This window comes from Limanda limanda, chromosome 14, assembly GCF_963576545.1.
Source record: "Limanda limanda chromosome 14, fLimLim1.1, whole genome shotgun sequence".
Taxonomy (NCBI): Eukaryota; Metazoa; Chordata; class Actinopteri; order Pleuronectiformes; family Pleuronectidae; genus Limanda; species Limanda limanda.
The window spans coordinates 3,767,906-3,787,936 of record NC_083649.1 but is presented as its reverse complement, the minus strand read 5'-3'; the positions used below and the strand labels follow the sequence as shown (position 1 = coordinate 3,787,936).

The following is a 20,031-nucleotide window of genomic DNA, read 5'->3' as shown; positions in this document are numbered from 1 at the left end:
GGTTGTTTGTCATGATTGTCATGATTGGTCGAGCGTGTGAATCGGAGGGACTTTGATTCTGCGACTCCACGATCTCTTTCTCTGAGCGTCATCACGATAAAAGCTTCGGAACTTCGTACGTTGGATTCAGCCCGAAAACCTGCAGTCACTCAACCTGTGTTAGCATCGAGCTCCAGGACCCACACAGGCGCACGGGGAGGATTGTGTGTTTCTGTTCATATTGACGCCGTGACGTTGGAGTGGCAGTCACGTCCGGATGCTGCACTGTTTGTGTTCTGTACGCACGGGTTCGATGCCCGTGCTAGTTCTGGTGGCGCTTCATGTGCAGGGCCAGGTGGTCGGAGCGGGAGAAGCAGCGGCTGCAGGCGATGCACTTGAAGGGTTTGGCCCCGGTGTGTTTCCGGTAGTGTCGGGTGAGCTCGTCCGATCGGGCGAAGCGCCAGTCGCAGCTTTCCCATGTGCAGCGGTACGGCTTCTCGCCTGCAAGACAGAGAGAGAGAGAGAGAGAGGGGGTTTAACAAAATGCATACTATATACATTATAATAATATATATTGTTCTTAAATGTTGGTTCCAGAATTGGTCATGTTCATAATCAGAGGGTCCAGTTCAATCTCAGGGTTTTAAATTGATATTTTATACATTATTATAACTTTTTAAGATCAGAATTGATCGGATTCATATTCAGAGTTTCCAGTTCAGTTTTAACTTTGAATCCACGTATCATCAAAACCATAAAATGTTGATTTCTACATGAAACATGCACACGATTGAATAAAAGCTTTTCCTTTCTAACTCTTTATTATTAGTCATGAAAATCAACTTCTGTGGATTTGAAACTTTTGTGTGAGATAATTATTTACGAAATTTGTGAAATGATCCTTTTCAAAACCTGCTTGTTTACTCGTTTGAATCTAAACGACATGACGGCTCCACAAACATGAAGGCGAAGTGTCTTTATCGCCCCCTGCTGGCTGGCTGCAGTCAAGGTCATTAAATCTGCGACCTCCATGTTAGCAAATGGGACATGGACTAATCTGAAAAGTTGTGAGAAGACGATAATAAATCTATACAGGTGTTTTTTCCTCTTTATTACGTTTACTGGTGATGGATATCATCACAACACTTTTCAGTTACTTACAATAACGTAAAGTTTGAATGCACGTGAACATCGAACCGTCAAAGTTTGATGCAACAACAACACAACACAACAAGTGATGGATTCCTAGAGTCAGAATCACAAATTCACATGAGCACAGACTCACACCAGGTGTTTTTCCTTTTTCTGTCTCAGCTCCTATTTGTGTCGTTCTCATCAGTTCTATGTTATCAGTAAACATTAAAATGCCAAAATGTTAATTGTCTGCGTCCTGGTGTGAACCTGTGTCGTGTTTCTAAATGGAGCTAATGAGTGTTGAGGTATTTGTAAACGTGTGGGCGACTCAGAGTTGTGGTTTGCTCCTGTGCACGATGCGCTCGCAGCTCTGAGGTAAAGTTACACAGTGCACTGTTTTGGACAATGCACTGAAGAACTGGGTCAGGTAACACACACCTACTCACACACACCTACACACACACCTACAGACACGCAATCCTTCAGCAGCATGTCAGGATTGTTTTGGTTTGTTCACACACACAACAGCACAAGGAAGAAGTTTCTTCATTCAAAAACCACAGAATGTAAAACATGAACCATCGCAGCTGAAAGATGCTTTTATTAAATTCCTGAGAAGTTTGGTTTTTAAGGAGCTGACAGCAGTAACCACTGAGTGTGTATACGTGTGTGTGTGTGTGTGTGTGTGTGTGTGTGTGTGTGTGTGTGTGTGTGTGTGTGTGTGTGTGTTTAATGCTGAAGGACACACCTTTATTTATAGTTACATCTGTCATTATCAGTGTGTGTGTGTGTGTGTGTGTGTGTGTGTGTGTGTGTGTGTGTGTGTGTGTGTGTGTGTGTGTGTGTGTGTGTTTAGAGTGGAGAAGGAGCTTGTAACAGAAACAGTGTTTCAACTGATTCAATCTTTGGACAAACATGTAGCAAAGTGAAGGTGTGTTGGCAAAACAAATGTATTAATAGAATTATCTTAATCTCTCTCAGTCTGTTTTGTCTTCATGTTCTTTCCTGGAAGACGACAAAAATGTGTTTGTTTATTTGCAGAGTGTGTGACGCTGATCGAGACACAACAGGAACTTTCACGTGTTTCACCGACTGTGGAGTCATGTTTGTGTCTCGAGCAGAAAGTTAGCAAATGCACAAATTGCCATTATATATTTGAGATTTGTCAAATATAATTATCAAAGAAATGCAACTGAGATCTGATATTTTGCTTTATTATAAATGCACACACTTTCTGCAGGATTTATTCTGTAAAGTAAAAGTTTTCATATCAGCAAACAAACGCTGGTACTGAGGCTCATATCAGACGTTTTTTATCAGCTAACTCGATAAATCAGTTGCACTCTCATAAATATTTGGTTTCATGTGAAAGTTAGAGGAGCTTTAAAATGTAACTCTGCAACCTGCTCATTATTCACCGTATGTTACTGTTGATCATCTGAAGTAAAGTAAATCACATTGTTTCTTATTGGTGGTTTTAGATCAGCAGCTAAACAGAAAGTTCCAAAGCACCAAAGACTAACGAGTTCATTTAACACAACGTTAACACAACCGCACCCAAACCCTGACATTTCTTCGCTGTGAGCTAATCATCAACAAAGAGAAACGGCTCTGTTGAAGAGGCCGGTTTGCACAAGAGGAGGAAAGAGAAAGAAGCCGTCGTTCATAGCTGAGCTGGAAATGAATGTCTGGGAATCGAGAGCACAAACAAAAAAAACAAAACTGAAAGAGAGAGAGGACGATGAAACACAGATTTCCTCAATTTCTGAAAAAAGAAATCATTCCAGGATATAAAGGATCTGAATTAAAGACGGTTTCATCCAACTTCAATGTTTGTTAACTCTCTGAAACCTCTTTAAAGAAGTCAGCTTTTCCTTTTGGACGAACCCGTGTCCTGGTCTGAAGGAGGTATCTCTCCTCCGAGTCGCGGGCGAGCGAGCGTGACTCGCTCTCTGGTGGTCCGGGTCATTAAGTGCTCGTTAGCAGCTCCGGCCCCAGCTGATTAGATAACTCCCGACTATTGATCATCAATCACTGAGTGGCAGCTATTAGCAGAGTGAAGGGTTCAAAGAGCAGAGCAGGAAACGGTTTGACCATAAAGCACCAAAATAAAAGAGGAAGAATTTATTCGTGGTTTAATGAGAGAATGAATATGTTTTTTATAGATTTAATTAAAAAAAATCCTCTTGAAATGACAATAACGCAAAAATATCCCATCTGCAATTGTCCAATAGGTTAAAAACTGTAAATATATAATATAATTTATTCTGTAAAATTCTGTTTCAACATTAAATAAAACTTGATTAAGTTAAACCTGATAAATCCAAGCAGCACCTGAACCCCACATCAGAGGCTCAGGAGCACTTCGGCCTCCTGTTTGGACAATATCCTGTTTCTAGACTTCACTGCACTTGATTGGTGTGTGTGTGTGTGTGCGTGTGTGTCTGTGTGTGTGTCGCCAGTGTCTCCATATAAAAGGCTCTGGAGCTGCAGGTGTGTTGGTTTTGCTCTACAGATGAACTGTCGGGGTCAAAAGACTAATTTCCTCACGGCCTCTCAGGCTGAAACGCACACAGAGCAAACACAAGGCGCTCGTATAGGATCCTGAACAAGCTGCCGAACGCCGGAGATCTGTCGCATGCTTCATCCATCCTCACGAGCATCATCCATCCTCACGTGCACTCCCCTGAGATCTAAAGGAGTGCGTGACGTTTTGCAGAGATGGATGAAAATCACCCGCTTCCATTCGATGGTGAAATCGTGTCTGGATGTGCAGATTTAAAAAATTGTGCCAAAATAAAAGTGTTTTACTGTCTCAAGACTCAACTTGATTCGACTCGTCTTCAATCATGAGATTCAAAAAACAATCTGATGAGATAGAGGTTTGACAAACGAGAGACATTTACTAAAACTTTTACTTTGAAAAATGTACTAGAAGATAAAGTTTTACTAAAGTGATCATATTCCGGTGAAATTGGTTCTCAGCAGGAAAACTTAAGTAAAACTTTACTAATAAGTAAAGTTCTGCTAAAGTTAGCAAACTGTGCAGGGTGTGTTCACTTCCTCTTATTCCACTGATATTAAAAGGATTCGAAATCACATCTAAAACTATTATATAATATATGATAATATATAGCATGAGAGATTCTGATGTTTTTAGCGTCGTCCTCACTTCTTTCAAACTGTAAAAAGCTTTTACAGACAAACAAACAGCAACTGTTTGATCAGGTGGCTGTTTAGAAACGGCCAAACTATTATTTCACTCTCTCACACACACACACACACGCACACACACACACACAAAACATCATAAATCATAACAGACAAACACTCAGTCTCAGCAAAACACACACACACACACACACATACACACACAGCAATTACACATCAATCACACTGGGCCACAAAGCCCCTGTCAGCCTCGTGTGTACTTTACAAAGGAACATATACATCGTATATATTGACTCTATAGGAGGCTTCGAGTTTCTGTGACTCTCTGAACTCTCTGCGTGGAAAACTGATTCCTGCTTATTCCTAATTCCTCTCTTATAACCTTAGAACAATCTCAAATACTCTATTTTAAATCAAATTTAGTCTGAAACAAGTCTTTAAAGTAGATCCTACTTTGTGAGTATTAAGGCCATATTGAAGAAAATACATTTTCCAGAAAAATGTGTAACATTACAATTAAATTAGACAAGTCTGAATATTTTCAAAATACAAGAAAAACATTCCTCAATCAAATCAATACAGAAATAAAAGGTTTCAAGTGCAGAGAACCTTTCTCCATTAAAATCTCCTCTGACACGATGTGGCAGCTTCTAATCTAAAGTCAATTTGCATTTCAAATAAAAGACATTTAGCTGATAAGTGAACCAACTCGGAATGAGTCAAGACCGATGTTATATGTGTAATGTCAACTGACAGCGAGGAGAACAAAGTTCACGGCTAAATAACGGCAGTTTCCACCCACACGTCACCGTCAATCCATCAAATCTACGGCAAATACTCTGATAAGAAAAGTCAAAAAAGAGCTGAAAACTCGAGATTCTTCAAACCTTCGACTTCAAACCACAAATGACTAAACCAAGTGTGTTTAAACACGAGAGCAGAGTAATAATATTCACTTTATATCCAGCGCTGCTGTTTTTAGAGTGAGAGAGCAAACACGTCCACGACGCCCATAAACTCTTTGTGGAGCTCTCAGCTTTATCAGCAGGTGTTTGTGAAGAGGGCTGGAGGGTTCGCTAATCAGGCCGATAGCAAACCCGCTCTTTACATACACACACACACACACACAGGCACACAAACACTCGCACAATTACGAAAGTCCATGTGCAGGATTGCCAATGGCTGCCGGGGGCCACGGTCAAGGCTGCCCCCCCACACCCCCTGTTTAAGCAATGGCAGGGTGAGATTGTTGTGATAGCAGAGTTGAGGATGACCATAGATGGACATCAGCAGCTTCCGGGTGGTTCAGGACCTTGAAGACGGCTGCTTTTATTCTGGAGGTGCTACAGGAAGTCACATGAGCTGATCAGAGGGTGAAAACGAGTATTTTTATCGTTGTCGCAGATCGATTGCGTTCGAGGCTAACCAATCGATGGGAGACAGTTCGTCCAATCACCTGCCAGGATTTGGGTAGGTTAATAATCAGAATCTGTAGCAGAGGATTTGGTCGCCCGCAGGTAAACAGTCCGTATGGAGAGAGAAAGATGCAAGGACTTAATTCATCTGTTTTAATTTATAAATTTATAGAGATTAACCAAAATCTGGGTTTAAAACACCTTCAAAAAGTATCAGTGTTTGTGTTTTGTGCAGAGAAACGAATGATGAACTGAAGAGTCTTTGCTCGTTTATCAGATATTGTAATAATCTGTTACATATTTCTTGTTTTGTTGACCCTAAAACATTTTCCAAACACTTTCCCACAAAGTCTCCTCAGGTGCCTCAGGTTGTCTGACAAAATTTTTTTTAGGAGAACTTTGAGAGCAGATTCCCGCTTTAAATATCAACCGTTGAAAAGTAGGTTGAAAAGAGGAGGGGCTTAAAAAACTCAAGCCTTCATCAAACCGACACACTCACAACTTCCTGATACTGTCGCCTCGGGAAAAGAAAAAAAAAAAACCCATTTCATCCTCGTGACAAGGAAACAAAGCAGACGTACAGTAAATCACTGATGATGTTTCAGCCAACAGAAAACAATGCTAATTAAATATATAGATGAAGGAACTAAAGTAACATCATGGGTGTGGGAATTTGCCTTCTGGCTAGGCAACATCAAATTCCACATGGAACCTCCACATGCACGAACTGTGTTATTTAACCCAGAGCAAATAATAGTCCCTGTGATTGTAAGATAGGTTAAACAAACATGATGCATCTCTGATGTAGAGTTACAAAAACAAGAGAGCAACGATGTCAAATAAGGTCTCTGAGAAAAAGTGTCTCCGTGGAAACCATCGACTCTCACCATCAGATTCCAGTGAGCACGTGAAAACTCTATTGCAGATGTATTTCTATAAATTAGGACAAGATATCCTAGTTAATGTATTGCGATAGATTAAAAATGTCATGTAATCTGCAGCAGGATTATCAGGACGCACATAGAGCAAGTAGAGATTAAAGGGGACCTAGGAAAGAGCCTTGGGGTTCTCCACGGATCAGAGAATCCAGAATAACCATTAAAAACAATGAGGTTCTGTTTGAGGGATAAAAACTGTTTAGAGTTAAAGGGATTTTTGATAATTCAACATAATTTGTTGAGAACATAACATCAATATAGAAGAAGCTGCACGAGTCCGTTCCACAGACTCTGGTTCTGGTTTTGTTAATTTCTCTTGATTTGCCCGGAGTTCTTCTTATTGTCTCTCGAACATACTCGGGTCCTGAGTCATCAGCAGCTGAACGCGGAACAAGACCGGGCAGGACTCGTTCTGCCTGATCAGAAGTCAAGTCTGTTGGTTGGATTAAAAAATGTATATAAAGCAGAATAAAAAAGCAGTTGAATAAATGTCTCTTGCACGCTGAAGTCAGGAGCAGAAGAGAAGGAGCGCTGGTTTCTCTGCTTGTTAGACTTTAAGTGTCTTGAAATATCAATTAAAATCTATTTCTTTGTGACTTTAGTTCCTGTATTTGTTACTTGTCAATAACAGAATAAATTATTTGCAACCTGAGAAGGTTTAATCCCTCTGAGGAAGATGTAGACTCGTCTGAACTGTCTGCAGGGAAAACAGGAGTTTGACAGTTTGACAGTTTGATTAATCAGTTTGACATCGTGTTAAAAACCAAAAACCTCCCCCAGGTGCAAAATGGTTTTACAGCCGTGTGTTGAGAGACAGACACACATTAACTGACTATTAATCTCTATTAACAGATGCTGCAGGTTAATATGCAGAATCTGTAGCTGAGGATTTGGTCGCCCGCAGGTAAACAGTCCATGTGGAGAGAGAAAGATGCAAGGACTTAATTCTTCTGTATTTATAGAGATTTACAAATATCTGGGTTTAAAACACCCTCAAAAACTATCATTGTTTGTGTTTTGTGCAGAGAAACGAACGATGAACTGAAGACTCTTTGCTCGTTTTATCAGATATTGTAATAATCTGTTACATATTTCTTGTTTTGTTGACCCTTCACACTGTAGAGTTTACAGCCTGTTTGTCTTTTTCTGCTGCTGTGACACAACTTCCCCCCCGGGATCCATAAATCTGATCTGTTTATGACCTCAGAGATCTTCTTCTTCTTCTACTTTCAGTCACGTGTTCTCTCTCTCTTTCTGTCTCTCTCTCTCTCTCGTTTCCCACTGTGACATTAACCACATGAGTAAATCCATGAACTCCAGGTCTGAGATCCTCAGGTTTCATCTTACAGAGCAGGCAACGCATCGAAACCAGTCCCCTCCATCCTCTGACAACAGGACTGAAAAGCAGGAGGAACTGGTTTGGCCTTTATTTCAACGGTGCGCCTTCCCCCTTTATTTCCCTCGTCCTCCTCCCCTCCTCCTCCCTCCCTCCCTCTCTGTTATCTCTCTCTCTCTGGGGAAGCTCGGCCGACAGGTACGAGCACGTAGAAACACGCCGCAGGAAAAACAAAAAAACTCTTAAGCAAACCAACGTGGCTTCCCTGCTGCTTTGGCCTTTCTTTGAGCTAATCCCTTTTATAGTCACTGGGTGGATCGAAACTGCAGATTTGACAGGATGAGGAATAAACACACGGAATAAAGTGGAATGAACTCAGTGACTCGACTGGTTTGATCCATGGATTAGTTTGGAAATGCAGAGAGGAGGAGCCATTACATGTGACTATACAGGGAGACACACTTTCTCTGAATTCGCATTAATGTTTTAAATTAAAGATAATTTCTCTGGACAATTACTTTCCTCACTTTTCCCTAATCTCAAAACTCGAGATCTTATTTGACTGTTTGCTTCTTTTTATCTGTCTTTCTTTCAGCAGAGATGGAAACATGACACCCGGTGAACACACAAATTTCTTCATCTTTATTTTAACGCTTCACCTGATTCTGATGCACATTGAAACTTCCGGGCGATGAATGATTCTAAACTTATTGTTTTATACATAAGCAAAAGGGATATTTTTCTTTGTATCGTGAAAGATGAAACACTGGTGAGACAGAGAGGTTTCTGAAGCAAAGGTTTCCACATCATGAGGAAATGAGAAAGAAGTAAATTTCCCTTTTCAGTGAGTTTACCCGCATAAAAATGAAACTAAACACCTGTGTGTACCCACATATTTTCAAGTAAAAGAGGTAGAATACATGATATAAAACCAGAAGGCCGGTGGTCTGATCCCTGGCTCCTCCACAGCTAAATGAATTGTGTGAATGTGACTTTCAGTGGCCATTAGGACCAGAGCAGCTCTATTTGAATTGACTGCTTCCAGCCTCTGACTGAGGAGAAGGGTTCTCTCACCTGTGTGTGTCCTCTGATGAGCCTTCAGATGAGAACTCTTTGTGTAAACTTTGCTGCAGCCTGCGAAGAAACGAGAGAAATCATGAGACACGATGAAACATTTAAAATGTGATCAACTTACACGTTTACTTGGGACAATACAAGAGGAGCATAACTTTCTAGGTTTGTCTCCAACAGGATCTTTGGTGAAAGATGCTAAAAGGACCATGTTAAAAAATGTTTAGCAGAAATAAATAACTGTACAAAGATCAGGAGAAACAAAGCTAATGTATTATTATCATTTATGAATTCTTAAGTATGTATTTCTCATAATATGAAGCGTCTGCCAAGAGATGTCATGATGTCACCGGTTTCCAACAGAACTGCAACTTAAGTCGAGTTTATATTTAGTTGCCTTACACTTTTTTATCAAAAGTGCTCAAATTAAAAACTCTAAAGTTCAATTGCTGCCAAGAAAACAAGAGTAAACTCCACTTGAATAACTCAAAGTTTATACTTGATATCCCGAATTCAAACCACCAAGTTTTCCTTGAAGCAACAATAGAACAAAAACTTTCTTTAAACATCTCCCTGAGTAAACTTCCACCTCGGCCCGGACAGTTTAGAAACTCAAACCAGTCTAACATGAGACTTAATCATTTGTAGAGACGTGATGAATGTCCTGGCGACGTGTTATTAAGTTTGTCTGCAATCTTGTTTCTTTACAATTGTGTTTTGAGAGGCGGCTCGTTACTTTAAAGATTTACATCTGTGCTCCGGGACGAGGGTTTATTTACACAACAGGGACACTGAGAGGGAAGTATTCCATCCGACCTGTCGGAGCGGTTGTGTTGGAACTTGTTTTCAAAAGTTATTTTTGAATCAAACTGTCATTAAACAGCAGGAAAGGTCGCAGAGCTCATGTGTGTTTCTGTGCATCAAAGTATAGAGTGGATGCACCTCAGTGTGTGTGTGTGTGTGTGTGTGTGTGTGTGTGTGAGTGTGTGTGTGAGTAAGAGCAGGTATCAAATTGCATAGTGTGTTTTATCCGTGGCCTGAGGGCTTCTACACATGATCGGTTTTACAGCGGAGTTCAGACGAGGACACGTTGAACACGGGTCATCGAGCAGAAAGGTCGTAAAAGAAGAAATCGGACTGGCGACAACTTCATTATGATTTTCAGTTTTAACACAACGAGCTGAGCTGGCAGTTTTCCAAAATGAAACAATGCTGCCTGTGACCTCAGGCGACTTCACTTCACAATTTATCTTATAATATTATTATCAAGTGTATTTAGAAGAATTAAACACGTATTTAAACCCGTGTCAACTTCTGTTTGTCTTTCTCAGCTGCAACGGTTAAACATTTGGTTTTGTCGTGTCTGAACGCAGCTCTGCCTTCATTAGAGCAAGTTTAGATGTGTTGTGTCATAGTGATGTGGATCAGCTCCAGTGTTTTCTGTCGTTTCCACAGAACCTTTACTTTCACAGAGAACTTGGAGGAAAGAGAAACTCAGAAAACAGCATCGTGTGTCTCCTTGTTTTCACTAAAACCTGAAAGTGTAAAACCTGCGGTCAAGCTTCTGGCCTCTGGTGTTGAAATGTCTTGCACACAAAAAAGGAAAAGTCACTAAATCAAGCCAAACTAGTTTTGGGCGTTAAACAATGACAGCACGGACCTTGGTAGTCACAGAAGTGGATCCTCCTCTTCTCCAGCTCCGGGTTGTTCCTCCGGTTGTACTTGGGCCCGGTCAGGACGCCCTGGCCGTGAGTCATCAGCAGAGCGTGAGGGGACATCCCGGTGACCTTTAACCCCCCGAGGCGCTGCTGGTACGGCGGCGGCGACGCCAGGCTGAGCAGCTCGGCGTGGTCCGGGCTCCCGGGCTGGGAGTTGGGGGGTGAGGGCGGCAGGCTGTGGGGCGCCGTGTGCTGGTTGGCGTTGGGGTTGACGTGGTAGTAGCCGTGCTGATGCAGCTGCTGCTCCTGCATCATGTAGTGGCCGTTGGCTGTCGGCAGCCCGCCCCCCCCGAGGCTCATCATCGTCCTGCTGCCCGCGGCGCCGTGCGACGCCGGGGACGAGTGCGACAGCGTGAGGTCGGCGCAGCTGCTGGTGGGCATGTGGTAGACCTGCGACTGGGGGGCCGGGGGGCCGATGTGAAGCTCCGTGTCCAAACTCGACTGCTGCTGCTGCTGAGACCCGCCGACGCCTCCGGAGCTCATGTCGGGTTTGATGAAAACGTTGTTGACCACGGGCGGCACGCTGAAGACGGAGGTGAAGTCCGGCAGCGCCTGGGTGGCGCCGATGGAGATGGAGCACGGGACCTCCAGGCCCGGCTCGGTCTTGATCTGCTGGGGCGTGAGGGTCTTGCTGTTGGGTCGGTAGAGGCCCGTGCGGAGGTGGGTGGTGCTGGGGAGGATGAGGTTGATGTTCAGGCTGTAGGGAGAAGGTTTCTCCTCGGAGAAGAACTCGTCCACCACCGAGGCGCTGGACCGTCGGTACTTCTTATCCACGCACAGAGTCGACGGGTTCATGAGAGGCACGTGGACCTCGGGCAGGTACTTGTCCAACTCCAGTCGAATCTGGAAAGAAAAAGAAATCAATAATTAATAAAAGCTATGTCAAGGTTATTTTTAATACTCTTTTTATTGTTTTTTTACCGTTTTATGAGGACAAACATTAGAAAAACAAAACAAACAAAACAAAAAAGTCCCACCCCAAACTAACAATGAGCACTGCAATATATATCCTTACACACATATATATATATATATATTAGGGCTGGGCAAGTTAACTCGTTTTAATCGAGTTAACTCAAGTGATGAGTTAACTCGATTAATTATTTTATCTCGCATTCACTCAGGTTTGATTATTTATTGTTTTATTGTGAAAGTCAGGCTTTTATTTTGTGAAAGTCTGTTGCTGACTGCTGCAGAACAGGAAAAAAGAAAATAATTGGCGGATAAACAATCGAGTTAACTCATCACTTGAGTTAACTCGATTAAAACGAGTTAACTTGCCCAGCCCTAATATATATATACATACACATCCATGTATACACAAACACACATACATACACAATCAGCAGGATGACAGGAGCAAGGCAAGGGAATAGCGTGTATAAAATAAATAGAATGAAACAAAATAAAATAAAATAAAAATAAAATAAAAAATAAGTCAGGCCTCCCCTTCCAGAAAAAGATTATGAGTTATGGTTTCTGTAAGAAGGAAAGCACCGGTTCCCAGATCCTCCAAAACTTGAAGGATATTTTCAATCATGAGATCAGTTAAATCTGAGGGGTTGTGATCTACAACATTTTAACAAGGCCCGGGACACCCCCCCCACACACACACCTCAAGGATGTGTTAAATTAACACATATTATATTATATTATATTATACTGCATTACATTTCATATTGCAATTTGACACTGTTCACTGTTTTGCATGTTGCATTTCACTTTTTACTTCACTTTTTATATCTTTTCTATATTTTTATATAGATATGTTTATGTCTAAATTAATGTTACTTTGTATAAATATTATGAGTGAGTAAATATATATTGTTTTTTATTTTTTTTCTTATGTGTGGTGTATTTATTGTGTTTTTATGTTTCTATGTTCATTGTATGCACCAATAACAAGCAAACTCCAGGTAGGTGTGAACCTACTTGGCAATAAATACCTTCTGATTCTGATTCTGATTTAAATAACCCCGATCAGCACGGAGACACAACATGAAAACTCCCCTTTGGTTATTCAAACAAATTCAGAATTAAATAAACTAAATGTTATTGCACAATTTTTCCAGAAACCCCTCTGGCAAACAGAGAATGAGGAATTATCTTTTCATTTGGAATAAAGATCGTTAAGCTGTAATCCAGCCACAAAGAGAATAAAGCCCTGAACAAACATTACGTCAGGACAGAAACTTTTCCATGCACGTAGAATCCAACAATGTAAAACGTCAATGATGACGATGGTGATGACCACTGTTTGTTGTTGTTTTCTCAAGTTGCCACGGCGACACAACTGTCAGTCACTTCACTTGCACGACAAAACGTTTTCATGCAACAAGACTGGACAGGCTGAGGGTAAAAGAACTACACAAAACACAGGTGGTTGCCTCACTTTGGGTCGAGAGCATTATCTGATCTTCAGGATTTACTGGTGTTGTGTGTGTGTGTGTTTGTGTGTCTGTGTGTGTATGGGTTTGTGTGTGGATGTCATTCAGAGTCTATGAAGCATTCAATCTGTCCTTTAGAGGCGCACAAGCCGTTAAGTAAAGAATCTCTGCTGCAGGGACCACACACACACACTCACACACACACACACACACACACACACACACACACACACACAGACACACACACACTAACACACACACACAAATGTATAAATGCATGTGTTATAGAAATGCAAAAACAAGCAAATGTACGTACGCACACACTGCAGCCTCACATCGCACACTCGACCACGCACAGACACACAAACAGGTGGAGAGTTCCCGACGTGGGTGTGGTCTGTGGATTTGATTTGACGCATGAAGAAGAAGAAGAAGAGCACGAAAAAAATGAAAACAAAAGGCGGACGGCATGAGAACGAGAGAATCCTAAACAATGTGAGGTAAAAATAGAGCGGCCGGACAAAATGCTGCCAACGACAACAAGAGATGCACCGCCCTGCAGAGAGGAGGAGGAGGTGGGGGGGTAGAGGGAGGAAGAGAATGAAATGAATGAGAACAAAAAGGATGGAGAGAGAGAAAGGTTTTAATAGAACTGAATCTGTGATCGTGACGGCAGGCGACTGATCTGAAGATTCAACGTGTTTATGTATAAATGTGTTATTACTACTTTATTACATTTCTACTCAAACGTCTATGGAAGGTGTTTATAATCTACATCCTCAGCATTTGTTATTTATTGTTTTTTATTTTTATAGATATCTTTTATTCTCTTGTCTACCTCTCTCTGACCGGCTGCTGCTGTAACAACGGAATTTCCTCTTTATGTGGATCAATAAAGTTCTTTATCTTATCGTATCTTATCTGTTTTTATCTGTGTGCAGGATGGATTTTTGTACACATCTCTGCTTGCATTGTCTGTGTATATGCTGGAGTATCTGTGTGTGTGTTGTGTTGTGTTATTGTTGAGTTGTGTCCACAGGGTTAACGCTGCGTGTCCGTCTCTCATCGCAGGTGAACCCGCGGCAGCTTATCACCGCTGCAATCTGAGCGCTCGGTGAAATTAAAGTCTTGGGTATTTACTGGTGGGGGGGGGGAAACAAAAACAGCCTCTCTGTTTCCTGCTCACTGAGGACTCCTGTGTGCCGGGACTCGAACAGCGCCGGTGCTGTGTGGTGCTGGCAGCCGTGACCCGCTGGTGCCCTTGTCCCGTTTCCTGTCGTCCGACTCTCATCCCGGATTCATCTGCTTCTTCTCTCACCACCGACGTTTCTCTCTTTAGCCTCTTTATGCAAAAGGAAAAACGTCTGTGCAGAGAGAAGTGACTTGAGACTGTGTGTTGATGTAGCTCATGGGTCTTTGAAAAGAAGTCAAACACACAATAAACTACACAATGAAGCTCTGATCGTGTAAATCTCTGCCGAGGCTGTTTTATATGAATCATCGTCCCTAAGGTTTTTACCATCCACGCAGACAGTGGGACCTCATAGTATCAGGGGCAGTTGAGCATGTACTAGAACTTGTCTCTCAACAAAATTTGCTCCTGGATCTGCAACAACATTTAATGGGTTCCTTCCTGACCCACAAAGTGTTGTGTTGCTGTCCAGGACTTTTTGCACAATCCTGCTAACTAGCAAACAAACTCAGATGCAAAGATAACCTCTTTGGCAGAGGTGCTAGGTGCACAGAGCACAAACCTCCGCCAACGCCCACAAGTCCCCTGATAACAGATCAATCGGTACCAAATTGAAAACACTCGTAGAAATCAAGTCCTCAAAATAAACCTGAATTCATCAAGATCCATGAATTAATCTGCAGCTCAATCTAGTTCTCTCCTGACTGATAAATCGCCCACAATAGTTTTTTATGTAATCCTGCTAAAAACAAACAAACCAGTAAAACATAAGGTCCTTGGCAAACGTAATAAAAAACCCATAAATGATTTAGAACGAGTCCCTGACCAAAACCAGCTCCTGTTCTTACTCCTCTTCCACTGGAGAAATTAAAAACCTGAAGCCGTCAAACGACACGCACGGCAACATCAAAGGAAACCGGTTTAAGAACTACAATTAAAAAAATGTCTCCGTATAACTGAGCTCGACCACAGTAAACGATCTTTGGGGCCAAGACGGAGTCGGTTAATAATTGGAGAACACGTACAACTGCTCTCCGCTCTGAATCCTTCTGCCTGATAACAAGCCTGTTATCAGCTCCACTCAGGTTTATGGGATGGAGTGGGCGTGTCCACACAAACGACAATATGACATGTTCGACAAAGAGACTCGGCTCCAAGTGCTCCTCTTATCGTACTGCTTTTCCATTCAGGTAGAGAATATCAGCTTTCAGAGTCTTGAAACCGGGCAGGAGAGCTGATATGAGTCTTCACCTCTTTCTATAACAGAAACAGATGTAGAACAGATGTTTTCTGTACATGAAGCATGTCTAGGGGGCGCTGTTTGCCCAGGAAAATCTATACAAAAGAAGGGAAATGGCAACTTCTCTGCTGACAAGAGCAGCAAACTTAGTTCTGAAGGAATTCGACGTGAATATAAAGATGGACGACATGACAGCTTCGTAAAAGTGAAGCCAAACCTTCTCGATCACCCCCTGGTGGCTGGCTGCAGTATAGGTCATAAACTCTGCCTTCTCCGCGTTAGCAAAGTATTTTAAATGAACTCATTATCCCGTTATCTTCCTCCCGCTGATCAAAAAGCCTCCGAGCCACAACGTCTCCACCGGCGTCTCCTTCTCCTGCGCCTGCACGTCACTTGGACTTTATGGTTCTCCGGAATGCGGAGAGATGGCGCCCAGTCGCCTTTGGATCTCCATAAAGTGATAACGCCCGGGGCCTCCTGGTCTGCTCGCCGTTAAACAGCGGAACAGGAACCGAGACGGGTCATCAGAGCAAAAACACAACCTTTGAGACTTTGAGACCGGCGGGTTTTACTGCTGCTGATAGAGGCAGAGATAGGGAGACTTGTTTTGGTTTTACAGGACAGTCACAACCGAGAGTTACTGCAGGCGGACAAAATAAAACATTTATCATCATATATCAAAGGGTTAAGAGTTGTTATACAAATGTAATTACATGTAAAAGTAACAGTAAAGTAAATTGAATGGTTATCCTACATTACGTCATCTTTTTTTTATACGTATAATGTGAACGAAAGTATTGATTATTCTGTAAAATAAGTTTGAAAACGATGGTAGTGACTCGTCTCATATCAGCCAATCTATAATCGCTCAGACTTTATTACGAGAATTATGGGATACTACCACCCATAAATAGATATACTTCAATATAAAGATTCTATGTACACAGAAGGGATTTACATATATTGAGCCGACCCTGTAGCGTATGTGTGAGAATCTGGTCGACATGAATCTCTCTGTGTGATAAGGTTTCAGACTCATTTCCGTTCTGTGACACGAGACGACGCATTTTTCGAAACCTGCCGTTAACTTTTGTGAGACCCGAGGTCGTCTTGGGACAGAAAACGAAATCTCCGTGTGTTCAGGTGAAGTCTGTGCAAAGGATACGATTCCTCACGTGTTGACCTCTGTCTCTGGTTTCTCTCTTTTGTCCCACAGAACAGAGAAAGGCTCCTTTTCAAAAATGTCTTTCTAGCCGTGGACACAGAGTTCACTTCCTGTATTTTGATTTTCAAATGTTCTTATAGGACAATCACTTTGCATAATGATACAAGGAAATCTCAGCCTTTGGGGGGGAAACTGCAGGAAAAAACAACCTGGTAGTTTGTGAGCTTCCTGTAACTGAACGTTTTCAGAAACACTAACTGATTATTTGTGTTGCTCTGCCACAAGATGACATCACCTTTTGTTTTCCCCTCATCAGACTCAGTTTCTCTGTTTTTCCAGACGAGCGGAGGATCAACAGTGACGGTGATTAAAAGAGGATTAGAAGAGTTCTCACACCGCAGGTATTAGAAAACAGCAGAACACCAGCGTCTGCGGGCGCCGTGTGGTGTCTGCTGGCCGGGCATGATGGGTAATGATGACATCATCAGACCAAACAAAACGAATAGCATGAGTCACATGATGAATCTCTGCGTTCTGGTCAGTTCTGCTGCAGGATCAGACTGATTTATGAATTCCCTGTTGACAATCAATAGTAAAGAAAGGTAAACAAAAGTAAGAGAAGAGTTGAGGAGGAGAATGTGGCGCTGACAGACGTCAATGTTTAAAAGAAACGTTTCCATCTGTTCTTTAAACACATGAGGACGACTGAGCTCTTCCCAGATGTTTGCTCGTCTTCAGATTGAACAAAAAACTAATTATTCTCGTTGTCTCTTTACATCAAACTTCCCATCAGCACTAGATGAGAGGTTCCTGCGAGCTGAGACTCGCCCACAGACGCTCGCTCGCTCACATGCAAATTAGCTGCGTGTGTTGTGCTGCGAGTCAAATCATTATCAGAACAAAACCATCAACGTCCTTCAGCCTCTGCAGCAGGAGGCAACAAGGAGAGACACAGGAGCCACTATTCACTAACAGGGGGGGGGTGGTCGTTATGACAGGAAACATGTAAACGGGTCAATCTGGTCAAAACTGTGACTTTAGGAGATTGAATGTAAACACAACGAGAATCGAACTCAATCCCAGGAAGTAAAGAAACATCTTTAAAACCCTGGAGAGAAGCAGAAACCATATCTGAGTATTGATCTCCTGGGATCATGAGGCGTGACAGGGAACACGCTCTTGATCTGCTCGCCATGAAGTTACTCTGTAACTCGCCCTGTCGTCTGCGCTCAGTCTTACAGGAACCCCCCCCCCCAGTGATATAATGACTGAAGAATCTGGAAATCGGTTTCATATCAGTTACTTATTCTGTCATTACAGCTGAGGAGCATGAACACAATGGCTCCACATGTTCAAACCCTGGGTGCTTTGTTTTGTATGTTTCTGCTTCCCCCAAAACATGGAAGATTTCTGCTATTTAGTGGAAAAATTGCACATCTATGAGTTTTGAAAGTTATTAGGACAAAACAAGAAGATGAAATATCACAGACTTCACCTGAAAACTAAGTTCTCTACTTAAACCCGACTGGTTTATTGGTTGTTTTGTAAAAATGGGCCGATATGAGCCAATCAGAGCCATTTCAGTATTTCAGGTTTGATAACAACATATTAGGATTGTTTAATTTGTTATAACAAACACAAATATCCATATGGGTCGAGCTCTAGTCCCGTTCTACGTTTCCGAACACGATGGCTGAAGCTGCAGAACAGTTTTCCTGACTTACAGCCTGTGGCCACATCTTTTCTAACTTTATCAACCACATTCTTCAAGTCTCTAAGTGACAAAGGGAAGTTTTTCCAGAGCCTCAGAGAAGCGACGCCTCCCCCCCCCACTCCTGTTTAACAGCTGCACACTAATCAATATCTTAAATGAATCGTATCGATTCCTCTCAGCTCCACAGAGTGTTTAGTGTCTTTCAGCTCATTGTTTCTCTGCACGCAACCAAACTGTTTAATTCCAGTTTCACGGGTCTGATCGTTATCAAGCAGCAGGAAACAGCTGAAGTGAAACTGAACAGGCTCAACACACAACTTCACACACAGGAGGTAGTGACTAGACAGCAAACACACAACAAATCAGAGCTAAATACATAGAAACATAATAGTAATCTCATTATTTCCCAAAGAATTATTTAAATCTATGGCGATGGCAGGAGGAGTGTCACGTGTAACACATTCCTAGAGACGGACCAAAGATCACTGGTTGTCTGTGTGGATGGTAAAAACTTTACGGATGAGCATGAAGTTAGAGATCAGTAACATTAGGAAACTGTGGCAGAACTAATTACAACACAGCGCCTCAGTCTAGATCCTCAACGCTTCTTGTATCTTGTAAAGAGAGAAGTTCAAACTAGGACGTCTGGTTGTCTGTGTGGATGGTAAAAACTTTACGGACGAGCATGAGGCACCGAGCAAGACATCAAGTTAGAGATCTGTAACTTTAGGAAACTTTGGCAGAACTAATTAGAACACGGCGCCTCAGTCTAGATACTCAACGCTACTTGTATCTGTCGTTTTTTAAAAGTAAAAGCACATTGCCGAGTCATGAAGCCGTGACCTCATAGCGCCTCGGGGGGGAAAAGCCGAGAAGCCTGGTCGACCTTTCACTGCTGCTGTGACTTTCTCACGAGACCGGCTTCTATCATCCTGGCTCTGGCCTCGGGGGGGCGGCCTGTGGTGGAGATGTGCGGGCTCTGCTCAGACAGGTCGGGCCACATACTGCTGTCACGACACCGAGTTCAGCGCTCGCTTTCAAATACCAGCACGATGACACCGAGACATGTCTGAGAGGGGGGGGGGAGGGCAATAAAAGAGAGTGAACTTTCTGTCGCTTTTATAGAGGGAAAAGAGGAAAAGATGAAGTGAAAAGTGAGGAACTTGGGATCTGTGTGGAATGTGTTTAGAGAGAGCTGCAGCTTCCTGGTGGATCCGGAGCACAGGAGGTGAAACCCTCTGTGCTGCCTTTGATTTGCCTGGGGGGGGGGGGGGGGGGGCGACTATATCACTTAACCTCGACTCCTTTGTTCCTGACCGAGTGGTGTTTTGCATGAGGCCGAGCAGGTGAATGGAGCCATTTTGAGTCGAGCAGAGAGGGAAAGTGACACAAGTCCACGCTGGTGCACAGAATAATCATAATATAATAATATAATAGTTATTTAAAGGTGCTTATTAAAAACTTAAGATAATTTACTTTACATTTCTCTCCTCAGAGGCTATTTATCTATTTTTCGATCAAGTCAATGACCAGTGTTGCTCCTGCCCCTGATGGCTGTGTTGATAGCATGT

General features: G+C 42.4%; 1 protein-coding gene across 1 annotated transcript in view; it reads right to left on the bottom strand.

Annotated features, from left to right (window-relative positions):
* Nucleotides 1–301: 301 nt before the first annotated feature.
* klf5l (Kruppel like factor 5 like) overlaps nucleotides 302–20,031 on the bottom strand; it is a 21,658-nt gene continuing 1,928 nt past the window's right edge. Inside the window, exons 2-4 of the mRNA XM_061086549.1 lie at nucleotides 10,705–11,605; nucleotides 9,048–9,107; nucleotides 302–480 (exon numbers count right to left, since the gene is read on the bottom strand). Of these exons, the coding sequence (XP_060942532.1) occupies nucleotides 302–480; nucleotides 9,048–9,107; nucleotides 10,705–11,605 (1,140 nt within the window). The remainder of the gene's footprint in view (nucleotides 481–9,047; nucleotides 9,108–10,704; nucleotides 11,606–20,031) is intronic.